The sequence below is a fragment of the Callorhinus ursinus genome, unplaced genomic scaffold (genome assembly GCF_003265705.2).
Source record: "Callorhinus ursinus isolate GAN/ISIS: 27379988/994484 unplaced genomic scaffold, GSC_fseal_2.0 scaffold35, whole genome shotgun sequence".
Taxonomy (NCBI): Eukaryota; Metazoa; Chordata; class Mammalia; order Carnivora; family Otariidae; genus Callorhinus; species Callorhinus ursinus.
Genome location: NW_027397097.1, coordinates 3,630,284 through 3,647,222, shown reverse-complemented (window position 1 = coordinate 3,647,222; position 16,939 = coordinate 3,630,284). Strand labels below are relative to the sequence as shown.

The following is a 16,939-nucleotide window of genomic DNA, read 5'->3' as shown; positions in this document are numbered from 1 at the left end:
TAAAAAAAAAAAAAAACCATTATGGGGGCACCTGGATGGCTCATTCGGTTGGGTGTCCGACTCTTGATCTCAGCTCAGGTCTTGATCTCAGGGTGATGAGTTCAAGTTCTACTGGCTCCATGCTAGGCATGGAGCTTAATTTTTTAAAAAAGTTTAAAAAAAATTATGTTAAGTAAAGGAAGCTAGACACCAAAGACTACATTCTATTTATATTGAAAATTTTAGAAAATTGGGGTGCCTGGCTGGCTCAGTTGGTAAAGCACGTGAATCTTGATCTCAGGGTTGTTAAGTTCAAGCCCCATGCTGGGTGTGAAGATAACTTAAAAACAAAATCTAAAAAAAAAAAATTTTTTTAGAAAATTCAAAACTGTAGAGACAGAAAGATCAGTGGTTATCTAGGACTGGAGGTGAGAGAAGGAAATGACTACAAATAGACACAACAGAACTTTTGGGGGTGATGAATTATAGTAATTATTGCACAATTGTATAAACTTACTAAGAATTAATTAAACTGTACATTTACCAATAGTGAATTTTATGGTATTTAACTTGCACCGCAGTAAGGCTATAGTGGAAAAGGTTATGCCCTAGTTCAGCAGTACTATTGTAATGGACAAAAACTGGAAACAACATAAATGCCCATCAACAGTAGAATGGAGGGTGCCTGGGTGGCTCAGATGGTTAAGCGTCTGCCTTCGGCTCAGGTCATGGTCCCAGGGTCCTGGGATCGAGTCCCGCATTGGGCTCCCTGCTCCTTGGGAGCCTGCTTCTCCCTCTGCTTCTCTCTCTCTCTCTCTCTCTCCCTCTCTCTCTCATGAATAAATAAAATCTTAAAAAAAAAAAACAGTAGAATGGATAAGGTGGATATATTCATATGATGGAGAACTATATAGCAATAAGAATTAAAGAACTATAGCTTCATGTAACTTGGATGAATCTCACAAACATAATGTTAAGAGAAAGACACATAATAGTACATAATGTATAATTCCATTTACATGATTTTTAAGATAGTGGTTATTCTTTAGGTGAACAGTGATAGGAGGGTGTTAATAATGTTTTTTTAATTTTAATTTTATTTTTTCTAGCTTTACTGAGGTATCACTGACATATAATATTAATAATGTTTCTTGAGGTGTGTGCTCATTACATAGGGGTGTTCAATTTTTGAAAGTCTATCCTGCTGTACACTTATTGTTTGTGTACTGTTTTATATGTATGTTATACCCCAATAAAAACTCTACTTGAGGGGCACCTGAATGGCTCAGTCAGTTAAGCGTCTGACTCTTGATTTCGGCTCAGGTCATGATCCCAGGGTCTTGAGATCCAGCCCTGCAGTCCTGGGATCCAGCCCCTCATCGGGCTCCCTGCTCAGTGGGAAGCCTGCTTCTCCCTCTCCCACTCCCCCTGCTTGTGTTCCCTCTCTCGCTGTGTCTCTCTCTGTCAAATAAATAAATAAAATCTTTTTTAAAAAATGCACTTAATTTGAAAAAGAGATCACTGGTGATCTCCGAGAAGCATGTGTGCCTCTGTGTATCTCTGCGTGTCTATGTTTCTGTGTGTATGTGTGTGTATATATGTAGGGATGATGAGAGGAGCTGGCCAGGAAGATCTGAGGAAGTGTTCCGGGATAAGGAAACAAGCAGCCCACAGGCCCTATGGGAATGAGCTTGGCATGTTCAGAGAACAGGAAGAAGGCTGTGTGTGGCTGGCATAAAGCGAATGAGATGAATGTGAGATCATTCTTTTATTCATTCATCAAATATGTAAGAGTTGTGCCAGAGGCTGAGAAGTCAGAGGATAGCCAATTGTTTGGAAAGTGTGGCAGAGAAAGGGAGGGAAAAAGCCACTGTACAAGGGGTAGGAAAGTCTTGAGGGTTCCTTTCCATTTACACACACACACACACACACACACACACACACACACACACACAGTAGAAGAAAAACTGAAGATAAGGGAAACAGATTGCAGAAACAAGATCCTGGAAAAAACAGAAGTGGACAGAATAATGGCGTAAGGTAGTAGGGATCACTCTGGAATGGATATGGAAAAGCTAGAAATAAAACAGCCATAAAGGCAAACATTTTGAAATGGAGAGAAACAAAATGAAAGCATTCTCCAATCTTCCCATTGAAATTTCAGGAATGGTCCACATAGGAAAGTCGGTTAGGGCCTAGAAAGTTATTTATAAAAAAAAGATCTTAAAAGCTCTTCTTTTCTCCCTTAAAATATAATTTAATGAAGAAACTGGGTCTTTTGATGCATTCCTGACACTGTTCTCTCTTGTCTGCCGTGCTGAGCTGTCTGGAGCCCTCATCATGGGGAATTCCAAAGTGTAAGGCACCAGGCCTCTAGTGGGTTCCCCCCAACTGTCCCAGGGCCCTCACACCATAAACATAGAGCTCCACATAAGGCACATCACCCACAGAGCAAGCTGCTAGCCGATACGTGACGCGGTCTTTAAAATTCATGGAGAAGGGGCACCTGGGTGGCTCAGTCGTTAAGCGTCTGCCTTTGGCTCAGGTCATGATCCCAAGGTCCTGGGATCGAGCCCCGCATCGGGCTCCCTGCTCAGTGGGAAGGCTGCTTCTCCCTCTCCACCTCCCCCTGCTTGCGTTCCCTCTCTTGCTGTGTCTCTCTGTCAAATAAATAAATAAAATCTTTTTTAAAAAATAATAAAAATAAATAAAATTCACAGAGAAAATATGCAAAGTAGGTTGTCCTCTACATATCCACCATCAGTTATGACACAGAACTATAACATAAACATGTCAAGAAAGATGAATGCAAATACTTTGAGAAGCTATTATACTCGAGACTGTTCCATGCTGTACCTTTACCACTTACTGGATATTGTGGGCCTGAGGATAATACCATTTTTGCCTCATGCTGAGATTACAGAAGACATTTTAAAAAATGAGAAGAGTTCTGCTTCAATCTGTCCAATTTTACTAGAGCTGACTGTCTATGTTTCTTGGCATTAAAAGACAGTAGTATATTGATAGTATGAATTAGTATAGATCATCAAATTTTTTCTTTTTGAAACTTGGAGGAATGATCACATCTTGTACCAATAAAGCCAGCAGAAAATCCCAGAGACCTGGCAGGGAGTATAAACTGGTCAGATCACAAAAATGACATAAAGATATGCATTTTGCCTGAGAAATATACTATAGTTAAGATCATTGATTCAGGTCCTCAACTCTCTGAATCACTAGATTATAATGTGGTAGATCGTTTATATAATAAAAGATTTATTTATTTGAACATATCAATCTCTAATGACAATTTCTTTCTTTTTTTTTTTAATGTTTTACTTATTTATTCATGAGAGTCAGAGAGAAAGAGAGAGGCAGAGGGAGAAGCAGGTTCCCCGCCTAGAAGTCTCTACACTGTAAAAGACTTCCTGATTTGAACCCTACGACTTGCCCTCTAATGACAATTTCATTCTCTTGAAGGTTCTGTGATGAATTGAGTGCAAGATGACTAGGTGATTACTTTGAAACTATATTTCTTTCAATAGATAAGCATAATAATGTTGCTTAGCTTGCAAATGTCCTTGAGATAATAGTTATCATTGGTTAAGAATGTTGTTTCCATGTATTGCTGATTGGGCTTTGCGCATAAGAGACAAGTAATAAATCTGGATCAGCTTCATTATCATGGTGGAATGTACCCTCTGTAAACAAATTTAAAAGTAGTTTACACCCACAAAAAATATTCTTATCATGGCATGGCAAAGTAGGAGTCCTGAACAAGAAGCTTTGTCAGCTCTGATACTGATACTAGATCCACCTGACATAGCCTGTGTAAGCAGTTTGGGTCTGTCTACAGGATACACAAAGATAATGCTTTCCTATTTGACTCAACCTTTACCTTTCTAATGATGGGAATTCTTTCACCAAAAGTTGGCAAACTCTCACAGGAGTCTTTGGACAGCTTCCTTACAGAATTAGAAAAGATTCAAAATATTTAGGAAGGAGAAGTGCGGACTACAGAGATATTTTGATCAGGCACTTACGGAAACACAACACTGTCTCTGCATCATAATAACAACCCAGTTATGGTTTTCTTCTGAATCTCTACACTGTAAAAGACTTCCTGATTTGAACCCTACGACTTGCAGCAGACTCCTAAACAAAAATTACAAATCGCTTCTTTCCATGGCTCCTCTCATTAATAGATCCAGCCCATTGGCAGTAGTACCTGCTCGGCATTTTAGACCCATTATCCAGAAGTCACCACCCAGAAGTCAAATCCCCATTTTTATTACTGTCCAAAAGTATAAGACTTCAAAAATGGTCAGATATATTTCATGGTCATTATCAAGCATTAATAATGTCCTGGAGTCATAAACCTGAAGTAATTCCTACTTCACTTCACACATGCTCACGATATTGAACGATGGGATGGGAGAAATTTTTCCCATTTGATAAAACAACTACAAGGAGAGTCATGGGTCATGTCAGTATGGGTGTTCATAAAGCATTGCAAATATTCAGGAATAAAATGGGCTTGCAGGGATTTCTGTGGTTATGTCACCATGTTGTAAAATTCTAAACAACCTACAAACAGAAACCTTGGTGATGTTTCTAAGAAGAAAGGAGAACCTGATTTAACTTCCGGCTCAGAGCAAATCAAAGTACAGAATCATCTGAAATAGTCACTGAGGAAGCAACTATAGATTCAACAACAAAACAGAACTCTGATGTTGCCACAACAGAAGCCGACTGGTTTCCCCTTGAGCTGTGCTTTGAAGTTCCTGTTTAGCTCTGAATTAAATGAGAACGTTTATAGGAAAACGGCTACACACAACCTTTGCAGAGAAGAAAGCCTTCAAAAACTCCATTCAGAACGAACAAACAACTCCATTCTGTTCAGAGAAAACTCAGTCTACATGTCCTTAATGTTTCATTCATTCTAGGAAAGAGCTTTAACACTGGATAGTCACACTAAAGCCAGTTTTTCAAGTTTGCTTTACCATCTTATGCGGGTATGGAAGTCCAGCTTCCTGCAAATAATGCAGTATTTTGAGACACGGAATCTTATCAATCTTATCAGAACGGAATAGAGGGTCACCCTCCTCACTCCTCACTGCTAATCTTCACTTGCAGTAATTTGATAACATTTGTTATTCACACTTGGTATTTTTTCCTTTCTTAAAGTTAGCTTTATAGTGCCAGTCACTAAAAAGCATCCTGCTGGTGTAGTAGGACTTACCACTTTGTGTTGTGGTATAGTTTGGGAAACATTTAATATTGTTTGGAATCTTGAGGTTATAGCACATCCTAATGCAACAAAGAGCTGCTTTTTTTAAAATATTTTATTTATTTATTTGACAGAGATTGAGAGCACAAGCGGGGGAGCAGCAGGCAGAGGGGCAGGGAGAAACAGGCTCCCCACTGAAAGCCCAATGTGGGAATCATGACCTGAGCCAAAGGCAGACGCTTAACCAACTGAGACACCCAGGCGCCCACAAAGAGTTGCTTTAAAAAAAAAAACTGAGGCGGCACCTGGGTGGCTCAGTCGGTTGAGCGTCCAACTCTTGATTTTGGCTCAGGTCGTGGGATGACACCCCCCTCCCCACCTGCCGGTCTCCCCACTCAGTGGGGAATTTGCTTCTCGCTCTCTCTCTCTCCCTTTTTCCTGCCCCTTCCTGGGCTTGAGCACGCTCTTTCTCTCTAAAATAAATAAATCTTTTTTTTTTAATTGACCCCTAGTGTCTTTTTTCTTTTTTTTAAACAAAGACTTTTTAGCAATCAACACTATTTTTTATCTTGAGTTGATCTGCATTTCATTTTATAAATCTAAGGATAAACTTTATAGGCTTCATGATGGCTGTTAACCTTTATAAGCCGTCACTATGAATATTGTAATGGTGATTTTATGTGTTAGTTTATCAAACACAAATCTTGTTTAATTTTATATTTTGTTTACCTATGCTTTTGGGGATAATGGGAAGAGATTTAACTCTTCCTATGAAAATACTTCTTGGTATTTAGAGTTGAAAGAGTATAAAACAATAAACATGCAGTATTGAGAAATTTTTTGATGAGGCATTAAGAATTCCTGTGGATATCTATAAATTACGTACATCAACTGAACTTTGTTGAAGGTATGCAAATCAGCATAGGTATGTATAATTTAACCTTGTTTTTTAAGTTCTTAGACTATAAAGATTCACTGACATCTCATGAGAAGTTTTGGGGGAAAAAATTTTTTTTTATTTTTTATTTCATTTTTTTTCAAAGATTTTATTTATTTGACAGAGAGATAGCGAGAGAGGGAACACAAGCAGGGGGAGTGGGAGAGGGAGAAGCAGACCTCTCGCCGAGCAGGGGGCCCAATGCAGGGATGGATCCCAGGACCCTGGGATAATGACCTGAGCCGAAGGCAGACGTTTAACAACTGAGCCACCCAGGTGCCCCGGAAAAAAAATTTTTTTAACCCATTTAGAATTCATTAAAAGTGCAACAAGCAGCCCTTGAAAGGTTGTTAACATGGCCTGATTTGCATTTTGTTTGTTTTTTTTTCCTTTTTTTTAGTATCAGCTATTTTGAAATATAATTAACATACTATACAATTCATCCACTTAAAGAGAAAGTCAACAATTTTTAGTACAGAGTGGTGCAACCAATTTTAGAATATTTTCATCATCCCAAAACAACCAGCCCCTCCTTTACCTGTCATGCCCCAGTACCCTCCATCTTTCCCAGCCCTACTTTCTGCCTCTATAGAGTTGCCTATTCGGACATTTCATATAAGTGGAAGCATATCATATGTGGTCTCTTGTGTCTGGCTTCCTTCACTTAGCATACTGTTTTCAAGGTTCATCTATGTTGTAGCACGTATCAGTACTTCATGCCTTTTTATTGCTGACTGAAGATACATCTTTTAACTTTTCTTAAGATGCATCTTTTAACTCTTAACAGTGTTTTTCTAATTCAACATTAAAAATGTAGGGTTTGGGGTGTCTGGGTGGCTCAGTCAGTTAGGTGTCTGGCTTCAGCTCAGGTCATGATCTCAGGGTCCTGGGATGGAGCCCCACATTGGGCTCCCTGCATCCAGCTCCCTGCTCAGTGAGGAGCCTGCTTCTCCCTCTCCTTCTGCCCTACCCCTGCCCACCGCCCCCCCCACCCCATCTGCTTGTTCTCTCTCTCATGCTCACTCTCTCTCAAATAAATAAAATCTTTAAAAAATAAAATCTTTCAAAAAATGCAATCAGATAATTTTGTGTTTGTGGGGGAGTTAACATAGCCAACCTACTCAATATTTTAAAATTAGTAGAGACATTTGCAATGTCTAATATTTAATATTTTCTCATGTTGGTTTTTATTACCTGATGTTTTCAATTTTCTATGACATTCTTGTGTCTTTTTCATTTTCAGTGTTTCAAATATTTTGTATTTAAAATTTTTAAGTTCCAAAACTGTAAATACAGTGGATTGTTTTCTGGTATGATTATCAACATTATAAACTTTGTCAATTTAATTATTGGCTCATGTATTTACAACTAAACTGGGGTATGTATATATACATATTCAACAAAATAGATATGAAACAAGTTTTTTAAATGCACTTACCTGTATCCACACATTCTCTAATCTGTCTACAGGACCTCTAATGACTTGAACAAGAGGCTTTGCTAAAAATCCAGAGGTACAGTGTCTGCAGCATTGCTCTAATCTGCTTGGCTCCATCCAAAATGAAAGAACATTTAGGGGTTTTGTTGATTATTTTGTTTTTGTTTTTGTTTTCAAACTGCTGTGTTGAGAGAATTTGTTTTAACAGGATTTCTCCTTAAGGGATCCATGCTGGGTCCTGGGAATCTCTACTTCCCTTTTTAAATGTTCACACATCATCTTTTTAAACAGCCCTTGAATTTTGCCAGGGATGATTAAACATTTCATGGGTATACAGTCTTTGGAATCCAAATTCTTCCCTGTTTTGGCAATCAGGATGACACTTTCATCTTCAGGCCATTAGTTCCAACCTGCTCTTTCTGTCTCAAGATCAGCGGTTTCACCACCAGTCACAGAGCATCCTGGGAATCATTTCATCACGGCAAGAGACAGAAGCCTGTGCAAAAGCTGGCCCAGCTAGTGGATGGGAGACTCCACAGTGCCAGAAAAAAATTCTCTGGCTTGACTTCTCTGTTTGCACTTTGTTTCTGCTCTGCCAGGACCATGTGCTCGGTGTTTTTCTTTCCTGCTATAATTATCCAGGCCCATTCCAGTTATTCTCAGCCGACAATTTCGGCTTGTGGACAATTCAGGAAACAAACACATGGCACCTGGTAAACCAGGGTTTAAGTCACGGCTCACCACTTCCTAGCCGTGTGACATTAGGCAGGTGATTTAACCTCTTTGGGACTGTTTCCTCATCTGTAAAATTGAGGTTAATATCCGCCTCACACGATTATGCGAAGTATTCACACTGAAAGTGAATGTGGTAATTACAGTCGCCAAATGTTGGTCTCCCCCATCCTCCCATTACGCTTTCCCAGGCATTTTCGACAGCAGCCCAAACAGCACGCACTGAGCCTCTACTGTCTGTAGGCCCTTAGAGTGTTGTGATACTAAAAATATAGGAAATAGCTTCCTGCTCTGGAGAAGTTTACAATCTAGTCAGGGAGACCGCATCCACAACCTGGATTAATCCCTTAGAACAGTCCTGGGAGGCTGAAAGATGAAAGCAGGAAGAAAGGGACAGAGAGGCCAAGGGCGAAGAAGAGTCCTATCTCCTTCTACTCCCCAAAAGTCACATTTGTCCCAGCCGCAGGACCCAATTACTGGTTTTTTAAGTGTCTGTCACCCCGAGAAGACCGCCAGCCCCCTGAGGGCGACCCAGGTTCAGCACATCTAAGTCACTTTCTCATCTCGGGGCTGGGCGCGCAGCAGGCCCGGGCCCTGTTCGGCCTTCTTACTCGCGGGACGCTGGCCCGCGCACTCGGCTGCAAATGGCGGCGGGAGCGTCATGCTCGGTGCCCCCGTCCCGCCCAGGTCGGAAGTCCCCTGGGTCCCCTGGGAGAGGCGGGTGTGGGCGGGAGATGGCGGGAAGCCCAGCGTTGCCTCACGGCCGTTGACAATTTACCCGCCACCTGCCTCTGGAGCCCGGATTGGCTCCTCCCGCGGGCTCCTTCCGCGGCTTTAGCCAATCGCCAGCAGTCGGGAGGCCCCGCCCGTCGAGAGCGGCCGGAGGCAGGCGTTCTGTTTTCCTGGTCCGGGGTCGCGGACTGGGCCGGTGAAGGGAGGGTGCGCTCCCCCCGAACCTCCGGGGGCGCTGTCAGAAAGAGCCCTGGCGGGGTGCCGGAGGAGCAGAGGCCTGTGTTACCCTGGGCAGGCTCTGCTTCTTTCCAGGCGTCAGCCTTGCCATTCTCACCAGGAGGTGGGCGGACTGGGGATGTGTGAAGCGGCACGAGGGAGTGACCCTGCGGCGGAACGAACGGGTAGATGCGGGAATCAGCCCGCACGGAGTTGGGAGTGGAGGAAGGCGCGCAGGGAACCTTAGGCGTGACTGCCCTTGCGGAAGGGTGGTGGCTAGAGGGTCGCCTCACCCCCGCCGAGCCCGCAGGCCCCGCCCCGCCGCGCAGGCCCCGCCTCCCGAGACCTAAACCGCGCCACAGGCTCCGCGGACCCCATTGCAAGCTCACCAGCACCCCTCTTGGATCGTCTGCTCTCACTCTACGCGCTCTCCGCCCGCAGACAGAGCCGCCGGCACTCTCGTGTTCTCCCTGCAGCCCGGTGAGCCCGGGTCCCGCCCGCGCAGCCCTGCGCCAGCTAAACATGCGGCAAGCCCGCTACCCCGGCGGCCTGACCCGCGCCCTTCCCTCTCTTTAATTTTCCTCTTCTCCCAGCCAGTCTTGTTTTTTTTCCTCTCTGTCCTCGTTTTCTTTATCTCTCTTCCTTTTCTCTTTTTCTCTCTCCCTTTTGTTCTTTACCTCTCACGTTCAATTAGCTGTTTTGTTCTTTACCTCTCCCCTCGGCCTGGATGCCCAGCCCCGCCTTGGGTGGGGGCTTTCGGCGCGTCCATGACGATCTGAATGACCTTCCCCTCCGGAGGAAAAGAGCTTTTGAGCAGGGCCGGCTCTCAGTCCCTCTAGCCTCCTCACAGCTCGCGCCTGGGGCCTAGTCGACACTCAGAGTCTCTGACTTAACATGACCTCCTTACAACACTCCCATTCACCAGAGTCTGCTGTGTTGGGGGATGCTTCTCCAGAGTACAGCGTGCCATTAAAGCAAAAAGCTGGAAGGGAGCCAATGTGTGATACTAAGAGAGCAGACTGAGGAGGGAGGACTCCTGGGTTCATTTCCCCCCTCCAGTGTGTGCACTTAATTAGTCCCCAGCTGTCCTGGGTGAAATGGACCCTGTTCCTTACTCCTCCCCATCTCCCCCCTTAAGGACTGTGTGGGTTGGCCCTTTCCTTGCTGGAGTGTGATCCTTTAAGGCAGATTTCCCTTTCTAAACTTTCCTCTTGGGGCGCCTGGGTGGCTCATTCGGTTGAGCCTTGGACTGTTGACTTCTGCTCAGGTCAGGATTTGGGGGTCGTGGGACTGGTATTGGGCTCTGCTCAGCAGGGAGTTGGCTTGAGATTTTCTCCCTCCCTCTGCCCCTACCCCCACTCACATGCTGTCTTTCTCTAAATAAATAAATGAAATCTTAATAAACTCTCCTCTTTGCCCTCATCCACAGGACACATAGTATGACTATTAGGTGTTTCGTCTCCCAGCCATTTTCTATGGAAAACCAAGAGGTTCGGGCCATGATAGCCACTGGCAGCTTTGAAGAATGGGATGCCTTTAGAGAAGCTTGATCTTGGAGGCCTCAGCGTGAGACCGTACAAAGCTGGGTAAGAGTCCAGTCTGAGGGAGGGGTCTCCTGCCTACAGCAGTGCTTTGGCCTGGGGGTGGGAGTCAGTAGGATATTAGCAAAAATAACTACCACCACCCCCAGTAAAGTTGCTCTTCAGAGCTCACAAAGCACGTTCATATATCCCTGGTTTCATTCTCTCCTTTAAGTTGACCTTGACAAGCCAGGGATGGTGGTCCCCATATTTACAAAGGAAGAAATTGAAGCCTGGATGGGACAGTGATTAGCCGTTGGCCATCCTGGAAGTCAGCAGCAGAGCTAGGACAAACTCTTTCTCGGCTTGAGTATTACTTAGTCTTCTTAGTAGGGTCTTTAGCACAGGTGACCATTGCACCCATACTCACACCTCTGAAAGACCTGGGCAAACCCAAAGCAACGTTTGAAATGGCAGCTGAGACTCTTGTGCATGTGTTTTTGAGTTGGACAGGGGCTGGGTCTTGTTCTTCTCTGGTCCTCACAGAGCGCAGCCTCGCTCAGGGTCAGGACACAATTGATTCATTTGTCATGTCTCTGATGCCCAGAGAAGGGACACTGTTTGCCTGACCCTTCTCAGAACTGTCAGATTGGCAAGAGAGAACTTGGGTGTTAGACTTCCTTGCAAAAGCCCTGCCTGTGCCGGTGCCGAGAAAACAGTGGGAGAGAAATGTTCTGGACGCCTGCACAAAGCAAAGTGCTTTGTGCAAGCTTTGGAGCCTGTACATGTAGCTCTAAGTTCCCTCATCTGTAACGTGGAAGTAAGGCAGCCGCCTCACAGGGCTGCTCTGAAGAGCTAGCTAACGGAATGCTCCAGGCAGTGGGGTGGGGAAGGTATGGAACACGTCCTGGGGTATAGTTAGGTCAAGCAGGGAAGCTGGGGTGCCTGAAGCACCTTCATCAACCCATTCTGTCTTCTGACTACCAATCTTCACTGAGCCTCATATGGCCAGGCTCCAGGGAAACTCAAATAAGACCAGGCCTGGCCTACTGTAGGAGCTCTGAGTGTAACTGAGTGGTGAGGAGCCTCTGGATTTCACTGTTTGCCCCTGCTACCTGGAGTGAGAAGCCCAGGAGGAAGCAGCTGTTTGTTTCCATGGGTCTGTGTGTGCTCAACCGACTCCAACCACATCCTCCCTCTGCTGGCCAGCATTTGCCTTGTGGCCCCAGTGACGGGCAGCCAATCAGGCAGAACTCAGAGCAGCTGCTCCTGAAGTCAGAGACGTGAACTCTGCAAAAGAGAGAAGCAGGTCACCGCCCCCCACTGGGGCACTGGGCTCACTTCCTCCCCAGGCTGCGGAGTCAGCAGAGAAGGGTGTTGTTCCAACTCTGAGAAAAAAAATGGAGGTTTTGGTTTCCTGTGTCACTCTTCATAGCTCTGACCTGCACCTCCCCATGCTTGCCCCTCCTGTGGTGAAGATGTGGATCCCCTGTGTTGAAGGGGAGGAAACTGGCCAGAGAAGGAGACGGTTTTCCCTGGGCGAGAGAGTCCAGTGCCTGTGCACCTGCTCTCAGCCCTGAGATTTGCCCAGGATCCTTCAAGGCCCAGCTGCATATTACCTTTTCTGATCACCCACTCATCCTTACCTCTCCCCTCATGCGAGTTAGTTGTTCCCTCCACATTTTGAGAGTTTGTCCTGCAAGCCCCAAATGCAGCTTGAATAACCTGCCCCTCCCTGTGCCAGACAGTAAGGCTCCTCTAGGGTGATCTCATCTCCTGCATCTCAGTAAACCAACACCCAGCAAAGCAGTCTTCTTGAAAGAATGACTCTAGAGAGCCCCAGTTGTGCAGGCTGGGGAAGAGAATTAGACTAATGGTCTGGGAAAGGATTGTGCTGGTCTTGCCCCTTCCTTTTTTTCTAGACTTAGGCAATTTCAGACCCATAGGAACCTCTCCTGCTTCAGAAATCCAGGGCATAAGCCTGTGAGTTTGTGCCTGTCAGGTCTTTGACCGAAACCTTTTCCCCACTTCTGCCTGTCCTCCAGATCTGCAGAAGCAGGAATGTGGGCATTGCCAGCGAACTCTCTGCACCCAGCAGACAAAAGGCTGGGTCACTGCCTGTTTGTGAGGCAGCACTAAGATGGCCCTGAGCCAGACTCTCCCTGTAGTGGAAAGGAGGGGGCGCTTCACAAAAAGGAGAGGAGATCCACAGATCTCCTCCAGCAGGAATTGCTTCTCCAGCCCCTATTTGAGTACCTCCAGGGCTCCCTCCTATTTTCCCTCACGAGGTTGCTCTGGTTCTTGCTTAGGGAGGTGATACTGTCAGGGAAGGTAGGGGTGGGGTGGTGAGCAGGGAAGGGACTGGGCATACTGCTACTAATGGGACTTCTCTTTCCTTGGCTTAGAGTCCGGCAGAGTTCCTCTATCTTGTCTTGTTGCTGACTGAAGCTGTCCCCTTCTCCAATCCTTCTTCATCTCCTGGGAGGTAGCGGGATATCAGCATTATGGTTGGGTTCAAGGCTACGGATGTACCCCCTACTGCCGCTGTGAAGTTCCTGGGGGCAGGCACAGCTGCCTGCATTGCAGATCTCATCACCTTTCCTTTGGACACCGCTAAAGTCCGGCTGCAGGTGAGGGGATGAAGCCTGGGGTTCCTGATGTCGTCTAGTCTGTTCTGCCCCAAGACAGACTCCTTAAGGGCCAGGGAAGTGTTTAGAACAGTAAAGTTCGGAGCATGAGGATGGCAGGAGATGGGGAGGGCAACCTGCCTATCCATCTAACCACCCATCTTGACCTTGCAGATTCAAGGAGAAAGGCAGGGGCCAGTGCGGGCCGCGACCAGCGCCCAGTACCGCGGCGTGCTGGGCACCATCCTGACCATGGTGCGCACCGAGGGCCCTCGTAGCCTCTACAGTGGGCTGGTCGCTGGCCTACAGCGCCAGATGAGCTTTGCCTCTGTCCGCATCGGCCTCTACGACTCTGTCAAGCAGTTCTACACCAAGGGTTCTGAGCGTGAGTGTGGAACAGGGCCATAGGCCCCTTGGCCTTTTCTTCTTTGTGATGATTGATCCCACCAAATCATCCTTGATTGATGATTTGCTGCATAGCTCCTTGAGGCTCCAAGATCCCTAGGCTGATCAGAGGAACTGAGAACTGGAAGGGACCTTGATTCTCTTAATGATTCCTGAACACCTGGGCTATGCTAAGCTTTGTGCAGGGCATCCTCCCAGGACGGTCCTCACAACCACTTTGAGAGTAGGTGGTATCATCTACAGATGAAGAGACTGAGTCTTGCTGGGTGGAAAGGACTTGGCCAAGGACACACCGTGGGAAGCCAGAAAAACACACCCAAGACTTTCACCTCCAAGGTCACTCTTCCATTTCATCTCCTCAGCATGCCTTGCCCACCCTCCATTTTACACATGTGGAAACTGAGAACCCAGATCAAAAGGTTGACTTTTCCCAAGATTACAGGAAGGGGGAGAAATCGATCTGGCATGAGATCCCAAATCTTATGGGTCCCAGGCCTTGAGAAGGCCACTTCTCTCTGAGCCTCGGTCTTCACATCTGTCAAATGGAAAGGGTTATGATTTCTCAGGGCCTCTGCCCTCTTGAGCTAAGTCTCGTTTTGTCCAACTCCTTGCTATGACCTGTGCCTCGCAAGCAGTAGACACCCACAGTGTTGTTTTCTTTGATACAAGGAGTTTTTCGAGCAAGAGCTTGTCTGGATCCTATTCCCAAAAGGCAAGAGATGACAGTGATGAGGTGGTTTTGGTGAGGAGAGGCGGAAGATGAATACAAGCCCAGCCGGGCACTGACCCCCATGGTTCTCCCACAGATGCTGGCATTGGGAGCCGCCTCCTGGCAGGCAGCACCACAGGTGCCTTGGCTGTGGCTGTGGCCCAGCCCACAGATGTGGTAAAGGTCCGGTTCCAGGCTCAGGCCCGGGCTGGAAGAGGCCGGAGATACCAAAGCACTGTTGATGCCTACAAGACCATCGCCCGAGAGGAAGGGTTCCGAGGACTCTGGAAAGGTGTGTTTCCGTGTATTGGGTGTTTCTTCTTCCCGACCTCCTCGTCCTCCCCCGCTTTTCCCTGGTCTCACATCGGTACCCTCTCCTTCTGTAGGGACCTCTCCCAATGTTGCTCGTAATGCCATTGTCAACTGTGCTGAGCTGGTGACCTACGATCTCATCAAGGATGCCCTCCTGAAGGCCAACCTCATGACAGGTGAGTTAGGGTAAATGGTGCCGGGTCTCGCCCTTCCCGCAATCTAGGATCAGATGTGGGAGTGTGGTTGCCTGACGATCACATCTCTTCATCCTACTTCCCCTCTGCTTGTGGAATGAGTTTAGATTTACCATACTGAAGCCAGCTGGGATGAAGCTCCCACTTGGCACACTTAGGCACTGAGGCAACATGACTCAGGTCATCAGAAGTCCCAGCTAGAGTCTCTCTCTAAAACCGTCAGACCCCTAAGCTACTTTAATCATCTCTTTCCTTCTGGAATGATGGGGTGAGGAGTCCTGACTGCCTCTCCTGCTCCTCCTTGGCAGATGATCTCCCTTGCCACTTCACTTCCGCCTTCGGGGCCGGCTTCTGCACCACCGTCATTGCCTCCCCTGTCGATGTGGTCAAGACGAGATACATGAACTCTGCCCTGGGCCAGTACAGCAGCGCTGGCCACTGTGCCCTCACCATGCTCCAGAAGGAGGGTCCCCGAGCCTTTTACAAAGGGTGAGCCTTGGATCCATCCTACCCAATTCCAAACCTCCTGGCTACCCATACCTACACACAGTGGGAGAGAACCACCTGGAACTGATCAGCAACCAGCTGTCAAGCTATTCTGATCCGGGTCCTGGTATTTCACCGGCATTTTCTCATGCTCTTAACTACTTCCAGAGTTGTCATCCTACATCATGGGTATTAAAATGGAGACTCCTGGGGGATTTTTGCTCACGGCCACACAGCTGTGGGGCTGTGTTCCCTGGGCCCTCCCAACCTCCTTTGGGACAGAGCAGCTGGGTTGGGTTGGATATCATGGCCCAGTGGGGTAAGCGGGAGATGGGAGTGCCCTCAGGAATCCCCAGATTGCCATCTGTGACCTGTGTTTTCTCTCTTCCAGGTTTATGCCCTCCTTTCTCCGTTTGGGTTCCTGGAACGTGGTGATGTTTGTCACCTATGAGCAGCTCAAACGGGCCCTCATGGCTGCCTGCACTTCCCGGGAGGCTCCCTTTTGAGCGTCTCCTGCCGCTGACCCCACCACCTCCGGCTTTGGCTCTGGCTCAGCTCCAGCCAGGCCCTGCTTCCCTTCCCTCTGTCCTCACCCCTTCCTTCCACTCCCTTTCCCACCACCTCCCTTTCCTCTCCCCACAGTCTCACCCCTCTTCCCTACCTCATCTCCCCATTGCCTCTCAGTCGCAGTAGAGTTGACCCCAGTTGACACTGTAAGAGGCCTGGCACCAGCCAGGATCCCAAGCCTTCCGTCCCTTGAAAAGTTAAGCCCAGCTCTTTGTTCTGCCCCCAAGCCCAGCCCAGCCAGCATGTCACCCATAAAACAGGTTCAACCTTGGTGGCTCCTCCCTCTCTCATAGCTCTTACCAGAGGTCTTGGTCCAGTGGGCCCTTTTGGCACCTGACTTAGGAAGGTATGACCCACCTTTTGCTTCCAGCATCCAATCTGAGGCCCATGGAGGTCATCTTGTCCATTTCTCTTTCCAGACCAGGCCCAGGGCTTAGATGGCAAGTGAAGGATCACTCGGGAGTCACAGTAGTGGCTTCACTTTCACCAGGTCACATGAGCTTTCACTCACCTGCCTGGTACTCCAGCACCTGCCTTTCTAAGCCCTCCAGCTGGCCCCTGTTTATCTGCAAAATGAGTGTGTTCCTATCTGCCCCATATCTCCTGTGCTTCTTGGAAGATTTAGAGGAACTTGGAATCTTAGATGCTATGAACTTAGTTTATTCCATTCTACAAATGGGAAACCTCCCCAAAGACCCAGACTAGTGAGGGAAAGTCAGGCTGCTTCTCATCCTCCACAGTCACACCCTTGGGGGTAGTATTCCTGCACTGAATGGGACAGGCTGCAAGGCGAACATGAGGCCTCAAGCTGAGGATACTTTTTTTTTCCTCCCTGAGGATACTTTGATTTGGAAT

At 47.0% G+C, this 16,939-nt stretch overlaps 1 protein-coding gene and 2 pseudogenes across 2 annotated transcripts; all 3 read left to right on the top strand.

Annotated features, from left to right (window-relative positions):
* The first annotated feature begins 2,768 nt into the window (after positions 1-2,768).
* Positions 2,769-3,332, top strand: LOC141369893 (protein FAM91A1 pseudogene; annotated as a pseudogene).
* Positions 3,333-3,490: 158 nt separating this feature from the next.
* LOC112806337 (protein FAM91A1 pseudogene) lies at positions 3,491-5,118 on the top strand (annotated as a pseudogene).
* Positions 5,119-9,223: 4,105 nt separating this feature from the next.
* Positions 9,224-16,355, top strand: UCP2 (uncoupling protein 2). Of its 2 annotated transcripts, none has more exons than XM_025848384.2 (8): positions 9,224-9,744; positions 10,694-10,850; positions 13,190-13,414; positions 13,586-13,796; positions 14,623-14,817; positions 14,912-15,013; positions 15,340-15,520; positions 15,909-16,355. In XM_025848384.2, the coding sequence occupies exons 3-8, from the start codon at positions 13,289-13,291 to the stop codon at positions 16,021-16,023; spliced, it is 930 nt and encodes a 309-aa protein (XP_025704169.1). In that variant the 5' UTR covers positions 9,224-9,744; positions 10,694-10,850; positions 13,190-13,288; the 3' UTR covers positions 16,024-16,355. The 2 variants fall into 2 exon arrangements, with proteins under 2 accessions (XP_025704169.1, XP_025704170.1); XM_025848385.2 differs by lacking the exon at positions 9,224-9,744 and adding an exon at positions 10,446-10,531.
* The last annotated feature ends 584 nt before the right edge of the window (positions 16,356-16,939 follow it).